This window comes from Gracilinanus agilis, chromosome 3, assembly GCF_016433145.1.
Source record: "Gracilinanus agilis isolate LMUSP501 chromosome 3, AgileGrace, whole genome shotgun sequence".
In the NCBI taxonomy this organism is placed as follows: Eukaryota; Metazoa; Chordata; class Mammalia; order Didelphimorphia; family Didelphidae; genus Gracilinanus; species Gracilinanus agilis.
The window spans coordinates 225827376-225839919 of NC_058132.1; the positions used below are offsets into that span (position 1 = coordinate 225827376).

At 34.2% G+C, this 12544-nt stretch overlaps 1 protein-coding gene across 2 annotated transcripts in view; it reads right to left on the reverse strand.

Annotated features, from left to right (window-relative positions):
• GLS (glutaminase) overlaps positions 1-12544 on the reverse strand; it is a 94728-nt gene that overhangs the window by 30735 nt on the left and 51449 nt on the right. The window contains exons 12-15 of one of the 2 annotated variants that reach the window (XM_044669692.1): positions 8839-9015; positions 7610-7741; positions 5844-5936; positions 4561-4707 (exon numbers count right to left, since the gene is read on the reverse strand). In XM_044669692.1, coding sequence (XP_044525627.1) covers positions 4561-4707; positions 5844-5936; positions 7610-7741; positions 8839-9015 — 549 coding nt within the window. Of the gene's footprint in view, positions 1-4560; positions 4708-5843; positions 5937-7609; positions 7742-8838; positions 9016-12544 lie in introns of those variants that run through there. The other variant, XM_044669691.1, reaches the window with a different exon arrangement.

The following is a 12544-nucleotide window of genomic DNA, read 5'->3' on the forward strand; positions in this document are numbered from 1 at the left end:
TTTAAAGTAAGCAATATGAATCCATAAGAAGCTTATATAAACCCAGTTTTAAAAAAATTGTGTCTTTTTTTATTCATATAAAAAAAAGTTCAAGTAAATACAATCAACTGGGTTTTGCTAAGTTTCCATTTAGATTTTCCCTTTTCCCACATATCACTTTTTAGTTTATATCTGGGCACAGGAATAACTGAAAACTAGATTTCTAAAGTGAACCTAATTTCAATTCAACACTATTTGCCATTGACAAGATGGTGGCTCTGAAAATATTAGTTTTTCAGTTTAATACAAACCTTGACAATACTTTATAAAAATATATTACAATAAAATGTTTTTTTCTTCAAGTTGATGGATTTCATAATAAAAAATTTATAATTACCTTAGCAGCAAAAAAAAAAAAGAATCTACTATTTTCAATGTAATATTAGAAATGAACTTTTCAAAATAATAGAGAGGGATACAAATGAGGATATAAATAAAAAGTTCCTGGTATGTTTTCTAATTGTATGTATAGACAAAAAATTATCATACTGTTTTAAACAAAAGCAATTTGAATTATATTGGAAACTTAATGTAGGTTACATTACAAAATGGTTTCTTGTGAAGCTAGTACAGCAAATTCCAAATTATCATGTCTCCCCAAATAAGTTTTGGCCACTTTGGGTTTTATTACAAATGTAAATTTTTTAAAATACTGGAAATATTGAATAAATGATTAATGACATTCAAAAACAGTAAGGGAGGCAACAAATTGCTCATACACCCATTTCTCTGAGAAGAAATATAATTATTACCTTTTAAAAACACACTTCAAGGTTTCCAAGGTCACCAAAATAAGTCAATATGCAAATCCCTACTGATGAAGTAAAATGGGCTATTAAAACTAAAACTGTGGCTATTCTGCCATGTATAAAACTCCCCCAAAGGAAAAATGTCCAGCCTTGGACAGGCAATACCTACTTAATGCAATGTATTTTTAAAATATTATATTCTTATGCTCTGTTTAATTAAGTCTTGATAGCTTGCTACAATCCAAATGTTCCCTAATCTAATTTAAAATTAAATTCCAATCCAAATCTTAAATCTCACTGAGGAAGGTCTCGGGTAGACCCTCAGAGGAAGTTTTTATGGGAAAGCACAAATAAGAATAGTACAGGGTAAGAATTTAATCAAATAAATTTAAAACCAATGAAACACAATTTATAGGAAAGGTAAGGAAAGGTAGAGTTTAAAAAATAATTTAGCCCATTGTGAAACTTTCATGAGACAATTCCAAAAGTGAAATTCTCATTCATGGGGGTTTAAGAAATGCTTCTGTAGTATGGTGTTGTCAGCTTTGAGTCGCTACACTTCTTTGAATTTAGAGCTACATTTTCCTTACTCTATAAGTTATAGTGAATAAATTCAGGGTCATGTATTAATCAATAAAAATCTAGGATTATGTCAGGATTAATAATATTCTCTTCTCAGAAAGCAGGAATTTAACTGAACTTTTATTTTTCTACCAATGGTTTGTTTTGTTTTTTGGGGAAGAGGAAGGAATTAGTGCTACTAAATATAGAACAACCAAAAAAAAAAAAAACTCAACAGAAAAGTCTTTATTTAAATGCTTCTAGTACAACCAATAAAAAACAAAATGAAATTTAAAAAAAAAAACATCTCCCAACAACCCCACTGCAAGGAAAATTTTAAAAAAAGCAACTGAGGCAGTTTAAGTATCCAGATTTTTTTTTTCATAGCACTCTTAATTTAAAATGTTCAGCACTTTTGGTGATATTTTCATAACATAAAATTTTCCTAAATTAAAAACCTCCAACATGATCTGTATAATAGTTGGAGTTGTCTTCATCAAGAACACTTTCAAAACAATAAAATCAGCTTAAAATAAATTTATTATACAATACAAAAATATGCATGCTAGAAAACAAAAGGTACATTAAATATACAAAGCAACTGAAAAAGAGGCTAAATAAGACAAACGTTTTAAATCTAAATACTCAAGCAAAATGCACAACATTTATGTTAAAAAAACAAAGTATTTAAAGAGAAAGTACATTTCAAATGAAATGTCAATGATACCAAAAAAAAAAAAAAAAAAGAAAAACAAATAAACTAACTTCTAAAATGCTTGAATATCAAGAATCAGTAAAGATATGAAACAAATGAAACCCAACAATCATGGGCACTTTTAAAGGATTATCTTGGAAATAGTATCAGTAATACTGAATTCTTTAAGCCCCTGGCAATTAAAAAAAAAATAGATGTTTTGGGTCCTAGTCACAAAGATCTTCCCTCTCATTATTTTCCTCTCTTTTCTCCAATGAGTGAGTATTTTCTTAATATTTGGGGGCTCTAGTTCTTAAACCTCCTAGGGGAGAGGTGGTAATTTTGTGATTATCCTACTTGACTTCTAACTGAAAATTTTAGTTTACTAAGTCAGGTGAATTCTACAAATAAACAACTTATAAATAGATATATCAATACATGAAAATATGAAATTTCCTTTTTATATATTTTCATAACTATTTCCAGTTTACTCTTTTACTAACAAAATCAGCTATTATATGCTAATTCTAAAAAACAAAATCTATGGCAAAATGAAGAGAAGCAGGATTTGGATGAAGAGGGAAATGGGGGAGAGAAACTTCTTCCAATTCACTGCATTCAACCTCTTTAAATCACTAATAGCAAGTTAGAGGAGTACTGCTGAATCTGAATCAGATCCAAGGTTATAGTGGTAAAGATGCTATCCAAAAGAGTCACTGCTACTTTAAAAATAAATTAAAAAAAATAATAACAACAATGGCTTTCATAGAAGTAATGTATCATATGATTTTAAATAACCACATGATTCATGGAGAAAGCCTTAAAAAGGTCCCTATGTGTAAGTAACTCAGTATTCATACTTTCTTTGGGATGAATTTCTATACTGTCATTAACATGGGGAGAGCCTTGCGTTTTATTCCAAGTGAGGAAACTTCCATCCCCCAAAGCAGATCTACACCTACTTTGAAACTTAAAAAGGAGTCTTTGAGCACTGTGCAGAGCACTGAGTTTAAGAGACTTGCTCATGGTCACAAAACTGGTATGTATTTGAGGCAGAACTTGAAGCCTAGTTTTGTATTGCCATACTGCCCTGTCCTTAACATAACACTTTCTCTAATTTTGGCTAATCATTACATATACAGTCAAAAGACACCTATATCTAAATGATCTGAATAACTTTTTTTATGTCTTATTATCCTTTACTAATTACAAATACAATGACAAAATCTACATGCTAAACTCTTCTCAAAAGAACAAAAGGAACTGGCCTGTGATGAAACTTTGGGGTAAAGTCAATAGGTAAACTGAGGGAAGAAGAATTGTGAAAAGGTCTGTGTAATTTCAAAATATCATTAGTCAAAAGTTTTGAGTATCTTTATCATAGTTACTAGTTTTTTAATAATACAAAGTAATAAACTGGACATGTTATTCTCAATACACATTTTAGGTTACTAGAAATCTAACCTCAAAAACTTAGAATATAAAATTAAATGTCTTGATAACAGTACTCAATTTCAAAAATTATTTAGTCCATTCCTATGTCACTACACTGACACAGTGCAAATCAAACATCCTTCCATACTAAGAGATGTGTTCCTACTTTATTTTTTTAAAAAACTCTTTTGAAAAAATTAAAGGAAAAAAAGCACTCTTCTTTTCACCTAGGGAAAAATAATAAAATTGCTAATAATCAGAGACATTTCCTCTTAGAAATGTTTATGTTCCTTCTAATTTACTAGCAATTTGAGCAATCATTCTATACCTTCCATTATTTAGCTGGAATGTTTGGGAGTAATATAAATTATTCCCTACCCACTGAAATTTCTTCATTATCACGACAGTGGAGTTGCAAAAAATAACTAGGACACTACATATGTTCACTAGCAGACCTCAAAAAAAATGAGTAAGAATATCAAAAGGAATAAAAAAATATCCAAAAGTGCTACAAAAATGTTCCCAAGCTTAACCTGAAGTCACTGTATTTTAGAACCATTCTGATATAGTCTCAATGATCAATATTAAAAAAAAAAAACAACAACCTGAAAATCAGTTAATTTGCTCTTTGGATGTGGCTTAAAAAGTGATAATATAGACACTATGCCAGTTAGTTTATAGAACTGAAAAATGACTTTAAGAGATAATAATAAAGAGATTTAAAGTCAAGAGCTCCTATTTTTCCAATGTGAAAATATGTTATCTGAGGTATATAATACTAATTATTGCAAAATAACATTTTACAGGAAAATTTTAAACAAGCGACATGGTTCCTTTTTATAGTTTCCTTTTAAAATAAAGTAAATTTGCTTTAATGCCTATTTTTTGCAGTCTTTAAAACCAACAAATCCAGTTTTTTGATTTGAAAATTTTACACAAGGATGAGAAGGGGGAAAATGTCTATGGCCTGCCCCAAAAGTTGAGAAACAAACAAAATTCAAATCGATGTTGAGAATATGCATAAAACGAAAGACATTTGTGAGCTTCAATAAAAAAAAAATCTGACACTAGATCCCATTTCCTTTAGCTTTTCTCTCCCAGACTTTCCATTCTATACACTACAGTTGTGGAGATGTCCTCATTTGCCTCAGGTGACACTTTTTTCCATACTGTATCTTTTAGAGCAAGTTCTTGTTGGAGACTTTCATAATCCAAGGGTCCAAAGGCATGCTAGTTGTTCAAGCAACATACATAATTTTATTAGTGCACTTGAGTGAAGAAAGGTCCAAGCTACAAAATGGTATTTTTCAATGAATGTTATTAGAATCCATTAGTATTCACCCACTACCACCACCACCTGAGCTTTTATTTCATATAATTTAGGATACCTCTTATGGAAGGTTCTATCTTGTCTTGCATTACTCATATACCTTGTAAAATATTCAAAAGAGAGTAACAGATGATGTAATTTATGTAAAGTGCTCTGCAAACCTTATAGCACCATATAAATGTTAGCTATTATCATTATTATTCCAAGAGAGAATAGCAAGATCGTATGTCATATAACATTTATCAGATCTTTTTCTAGTCATAAAAACTTTCAAATTTCTACAATCTACAAATTTCTATACTCATTTATAAATGAAAAGCAAAAGAGCTGATACAAAACTTTCAACACATGAGTCCAATAACCAACCCAATATTTTTTATAAGTATACTTATGCTAAAATTTGCCTATTACTGTAGTCTCAAAACAAGGGGATGATAAATACTACCATACTTGAAATATAGCCCATTGATACAAATAAAAACACAACTTCCAATTGAGAGTATTTCACATTAAAAATGCATACATAAACTATTTTTAATGAAAAATATTTAACTTACCATGATCTAAAAAGCTTTCTTTCTCAACTAGGTAAATTCTACCACTAACCCTATAGATCTTTCTTTTCTAACATATCCACCAACATTCTAGTCCAAGACAAAAAGTTCACTTCAAAGCAGAACTTTCCTTTTAAACTAACAAACTTTAAAAACAAGACTTTTTTTGTAGCACTACCAGTGTCTATATGTTTCTATAAAAAATTCATTCCACATCTCTTATTCAGTAGTGCAGATGACAAAAAACTTATTATTAGATTAAGTAGCTCTAGTTTTTAAAAACACAAGGGAAATACTGTGCACATATGTGAATTCAAGATAATTTCCACAAATGCTTCAAATAATTTATTTGGACTCATTTATAGTTTATAAAACCTCAACTAAAAAGCTGTATTACATACTGACATGCTAATGAGAGCTACACCTTATTCATTTACTATAAAAACAGACTATGGTATAGTATAAAATAGTTTTTAGCTTACCCTTTGATCACCACCTTCTCTTCGAGGATCGAGTTTTTTTGCAAAGTGCCTCAAATTATCATAGTTATGGAAATTACACAAGGAAACAAGATCCTGCAAATGAAAAGAGATGCTATAAGAAATTAGCTTACTAATTATTAATAATTCCTGGTGAATATTCCCAATACACAGCCAAAACATATTTTTGGAAACATAGTCAGTTTATGTTTTAACACTTTGTAACTTTCCTTCAATATTCCTGGTTATGCCCTCTGGGATCAGTTAGAACAAATTTTATCCCTTTTCCATAAAATATGTCTTTCAACACTCGGAGAACAATCGTTTCCTCCAATTTCTAAGTCTCTTCATTTCTTCAGCTGAGACATAGCCTCTAACGGCATGACTCTGATGTCCTCCTTGAGTATTTTATTCTATAAACTTTCTACCTTTACTGACAGATGTCTTCCTAAAATGTGATTTCCCAAAGTTAACATAATCCTCTAGAACAGGTTCTGAACAAGGCAGAATATGGTAGAAGCCAAAGCATCCCTAGTCCTTGACACTAGGTCTCTTAATGCACAGTTAAATTAGTTTTCTTGGCTGCTTTATCACAGTGTTGATTCATATTGCATTTTAAGTCTCCAACTCCCCATTTCTAGCATCATTTCCAGCCAAATTTGCATGTAAGAAGTTATTTTTATTAAACGAAGTATAAAATCAGTCTAAATTTCATTATGCATTCAGCTCAAAGCTCTAATCTATCAAGAGCTTTCTGAATCCTAACTCATCCATTGTATTAGCCATTCCATCCAGGTTTGTAACTTCTGCACATTAGGAAAAAAATATGCCATCTTACCCTTAATTGAAATCAGCTATTAAAATATCATATAGCCAAGCAGGGATTCCTAGGATACTGGAGATGTCCTTCCAAATTAATATAATACCACTAATAACTATTATTCCTTGTGTCTAGCCATTCGACCAGTTCTAAATGCACCTAAATATACAGTATTATACTAACCTGGGATCTATGAACTTTTTTAATGTGAATATTTGTATTTTAATATAACTGGTTTCCTTTGTAATTTTATATATTTTATTCTAGACATTTATAAACATCCTGAGCAGGGTTCCATGGTTTCATTAGAAATGTCAAAAGGGTTTATGACAGAAAAAGGTTAATAAAACCTGCCTACATCTCTCCCACAAAAATATCACTAGGCTTTATCAAATGTTTGGATAAAAACTAGAAAAATTATATCTACAGTATACTTCCCTGGAAAGCTTTCCTTGATGAAGCTACATTGCTTTTTAGGCATCACTGTCTCCTCTTCTAGAAATTACTATTATAAAAATATTCCCTTTAATGTTCTAGATTGGCGGGGGGGTTGGGGTGTGTGTGGGGGTATCAGAAATCAAAATCCAGTGCACTGGACTCTAGCTTGCAAACTCCATTATCTTACCTTTTCTGGAAATTGGGACAATGTTCCCTTCTCCAATTTTGGTATACACCTCTCCTGTTTTCTATGAGCTTTCAAAGATCACTGATAATGCCTCAGGAATCACATTTGTTGGTTCTTTAATGCCCTAAGATATGGCTCATGATTTCAGTAAATCAAACTCATCCAGGGCAGCTAGATATTCTCTCATCTTCCTACTAACCATGGGTATCAACCCTCAGTTACACATAGGCAACAAGGACATTAGTTTCTAACAACATTGACCTAATATTATTTCTTGGAGTAACGATTAAATGGTTATTATTCTTAATAAGAAAATCTACTTACATGACAGAAGTGAATTCCCTTAACACTGTTGCCCATTTTATCCAATGGAGGAGACCAACACATCATTCCCATAACATTAGGAACAACTAAAAGAATGCCTCCAGCAACTCCAGATTTTGCAGGAAGGCCAACCTGCAAAATTAAAGAAAAATGGCATTCAAGTTATGATGATAAATGGTAACAAAAGCTAAAATGTATATAACACTTTAAGGTTTGCAAAGCTACTAAACTTTTTGGCAGAAACAGAAGTCATATCTTCCTATCTTTATGTCTAGCACTCAATCCATTGTGCTATCTACTTACCTATGACTTGGAAATGTATGATGATGGAACTCAAATGCATTAGCTTCTTAAAGATTAATTTTACATGGGATACAAAAATAGGAACAAGGAGGGATGTCCTAATACCATGCCAATCTTACAGTTCTGGATTTTGAAGCAATTAAGTGGGTACCGAATAAATGACCAGGTAAAAAAATTTTAAAGCTAAAATAAAAGCTAAGGCTTGGGATACAGAGGATTTTTTTTAAGTCATAGTGGAGGGGGCAGCTGGGTAGCTCAGTGGATTGAGAGCCAGGTCTAGAGACGGGAGGTCCTAGGTTCAAATCCGGCCTCAGACACTTCCTAGCTGTGTGACCCTGGGCAAGTCACTTGACACCCATTGCCCACCCTTACCACTCTTCCACCTAGGAGCCAATACACATAAGTTAAGGGTTTAAAAAAATAAAAAATAAAAAAAATAAAGTCATAGTGGAAAATATATGAAAGATCTGAAAGAAATATTTTATCAGGCTATTAGAGAAATTGGTCTTCTCATGCTTTTACCTTACCTAGTCTAATTAAAAATAGCTCTAACTTTAAAACCATGTATTCTAAGAATTTACCAAATCAATTAAAGATTATTTATTTTTAAACTTTGGGAATTCTTGAAGCATTAGTGATCACCCCAGTGCTAAACATTAACAGCTATAAATATGTTTCTACTGACCTTGAAAATACGAAAGGACATGAAGTAATTCTATTAAACTAGCCATAGTTTTTAAGAGCACTAAGGATAATGCTTAGCTGTGTTATTTACCAATTTAGTAATAAATTAACCCTGATAATAAGATTCTTTCAAATCATTATACAGTGTAAATGCAAAGTACAACTGTGCTCAGAACATATCTTTTAAAACCAGTCCAGACTAGTTTCTTGCTAGAGAAAATTAGCATGTAATAATTACTTACATGGAAAGCAAATTGACCCGAGAAGTCATACATGCCACAAGAATGCATCAAACTTAGTGTATTTCGAACTGCTTCAGGGCTTAGTATTCTTTCACCAGTAATTGGACAGAAACCACCATTAGCTAACGTGGCAGCCATCACACTGGCTGATTCACAAGTTACTTCAATGGAACACAACTAAAAGAATAAAAAATAAGAATTCTGAAAATGTGTATCCTAATCTCTTATAAAATAACTTAAAGTTAACCCCCAGGTTAGGCTACCTGAATTTTAATTTTATGGACATATGACAACTTTATATCTTTATTAAAAAGAAAAAAAAATCTGATAATTGAAATGGCTCATCACCCTAGCAGCAGACCTAGGCCCCCCAATTTACAATATAAATGAGTCACATGAGTGAAGCTCCATGATGGATAGGAAGGCCCCATTCAAATCTTGTTTCATTTCAGACACATACTGGTGCCCTCCTTGGTAAAGGGAATTTCTTTACAGGGGTGGGGGGGGGGGGGGCCCTGCAGGGGTAGAGTGATGGTTCCCCTAGAACAGTGATTCCCAAACTTTTTTGGCCTACCGCCCCCTTTCCAGAAAAAGTATTACTTGGCCCCCTGGAAATTAATTCTTAAAAAATTTTAATAGCAATTAATAGGAAAGATAAATGCACCTGTGGCCATCACCACTCCCTGGATCACTGCAGCATCCACCAGGGGGCGGTAGCACCCACTTTGGGAATCACTGCCCTAGACCAATGATGGTGAACCTTTTAGAGACAAAGTGCCAGGCCCTGCCCCCAGACCAAGGGCCATGCCCTCCCCACCCACTGAGTGCCAGGCATGCAGCACCCCATTAACCCACATAGGGGAGGGAGAAAGTGCTCCCATAGGGCTGCTGGGCAGAGGGGTAGGGTGAAATTAAAAAATGTTTTCAGGTGTGGTGGTGAGGGGGAAGGAAGCAGCTCTACCAGAGTCCCTCTGCCTTTCTAGTAATGAACTTGGGGGTGGAGGGGTGCAGACCACATACCCACAGAGAGGGGGGCTCTGTGTGCCACCTTTGGCACCCATGCCATAGGTTTGCCATCACTGCCCTAGACCAATTACATTATAGATCCATACCCTATTCTTCTCCCCAACAAACCCCCTTCAAAGAACTTACTCCAAGTCTCTCTTTCCTGATTACTGAATGCTTCTTGGGGCCCCCTATATCCAAGCAGCCTGGCATACTTGTGCCATGGACCTCTTACCAGCTACACCACTACTGGACACATACAGTTCTGTTCCCATTCCCCACCTCCACTTAATAGTTCTAGAATCATAATCACATCAATACTGCCATTGTTATTGGAAGGAATTTATAAATATACTCCTCTATGGCTCTATTCATCATCCCAATAACTTTGCAAACTAAATATACCTCCCTGGCCACTCCTTTCCAATGTGTTGCTCCCCCTTTAGAATCCAGGTTCCTTGAGAGTAAGGAGTCTCCTATTTTGTACATGTATACCCCATGGTTGACACATAGTAAGCATTTAACAAACTGTCTTTTCATTCATTCATTCATTCAAGAACCAGAAACCATTTTATATTGCTTAAACAGGAATACTCAAAGTAAAGGACATACTTTTATTTCAACAATAGGGGAAATGAAGCATATTTTATTTTTAAAGTTAAGGAAACACACTAGAATAAAAAAGTTAAATTAGATGATGACTATGTCTATTTGATACCCACAGGTTTCATATACTAGGAACCTTTCTCTGAGACAGATGTGCCAAGATATTTGAGGCATATTTGAAAATGGCATGGACTAAAATAGTATTTAACCCTCTCTACCTGTCTGACCTCTTTGACCTGTCCTCGGTTTCCTTTGCTGAAACATCATATATACTCACCCCCTAACTGTGGGCTCTGTCCTGGATGCCCTCCTTTTCTCTTTTTACATTCTCAGTGACTTAATCACACCCTGCAAGGTTTAGTTATTATCCCTACGCAGATGTCTCCCAGATCTACATATTGGGCCTTGGGCTCCCTGCTGAATATCCAGTTCATTAACTGAGATTACAGAAAAGACACAGGTAACCCTAGAGAACTCTGTGTCTCATAAGGATGTTGCAATTATTCTAGTTCAAGCTGCAGATGAACTAGCACCAGCTCAGTATAGACAATCTCGGTAAGGAATGGCTTGTTATCCAGATGATGAAAGAAAAAAGTCCAACACAATCTCAAAATTCACAAGAAAAATGTCCAACTATTGGAAATTTCAAATTGGATGTCTCAATGATTTCAAACATATTTTCTTCTACAATCATACACCTCTTCCAAACTTCCCTCTGTCTTTGTATTCACAATGCCTACCATATAATACTTGGTATATTTAATATATACTTAACTAAATGCTTATTGATTTATTTATTGAATCTCTAAACTTCAGGCGAAAAATCTTCAAGTGCTTAGGAAGGAGGAAGTAAGGAATAGGTAAAAGAACATGAAGCATAAGGAAGCAGAACAAACAAACTATAAGAATTTTGGGATACGTTGGATGCTAGGGTGTGCTTAAATAAAAATATTACTGAATAGAATTTTTTTTTCGTTAAAAAAAAAAAAGATGCAGACCTAAAACTTTTTTTTAAACCCTTAACTTCCATCTTTTAGTCAATACTGTGTATTGGCTCCAAGGCAGAAGAGTGGTAAGGGTAGACAATGGGGATCAAGTGACTTGCCCTGGGTCACACAGCTGGGAAGTGTCTGAGGCCAGATTTGAACCTAGGACCTGTCTCTTATACACATCNAGAATTTTTTTTTCGTTAAAAAAAAAAAAGATGCAGACCTAAAACTTTTTTTTAAACCCTTAACTTCCATCTTTTAGTCAATACTGTGTATTGGCTCCAAGGCAGAAGAGTGGTAAGGGTAGACAATGGGGATCAAGTGACTTGCCCTGGGTCACACAGCTGGGAAGTGTCTGAGGCCAGATTTGAACCTAGGACCTCCCGTCTCTAGGCCTGACTCTCATTCCACTGAGCTACCCAGCTGCCCCCAAAACTCTTTGTTTTTAAACCAGTTTTTACTTAAAAATTTACCCAAGAACCATTGGTGGTGGAGTTGTGAATTGATCCAACCATTCTGGGGCAATTTGGAACTATGCCCAAAGGGCTTTAAAAGACTGCCTGCCCTTTGACCCAGCCATACCACTGCCGGGTTTATACCCCAAAGAGATAATAAGGAAAAAGACTTGTACAAAAATATTTATAGCCTCACTCTTTGTGGTGGCAAAAAAATTGGAAAATGAGGGGATGCCCTCCGATTGGGGAATGGCTAAACAAATTGTGGCATCTGCTGGCAATCCCAAATTAATTAAATCAGCAACTTAAAAGACTTTGGGTAGGCTAGGGTGGGGGTGGGGGGCAGTGTGCACATTTCAAAACATTTTTTAAATTACAAAAATAGGGGGCAGCTGGATAGCTCAGTGGATTGAGAGCCAGGCCTAGAGACAGGAGGACCTGGGTTCAAATATGACCTCAGACACTTCCCAGCTGTGTGACCCTGGGCAAGTCACTTGACCCCCCCCCCAATTGCCTAGTCCTTACTACTCTACTGCCTTGGAGCCAAAACATAATAATGATTCCAAGACAGAAGGTAAAAGTTTAAAAAAAATTACAAAAATATTTTAAGTTCAAGAAAACTAACTAAGGGTCTTCAAAAGGCAAATTGTT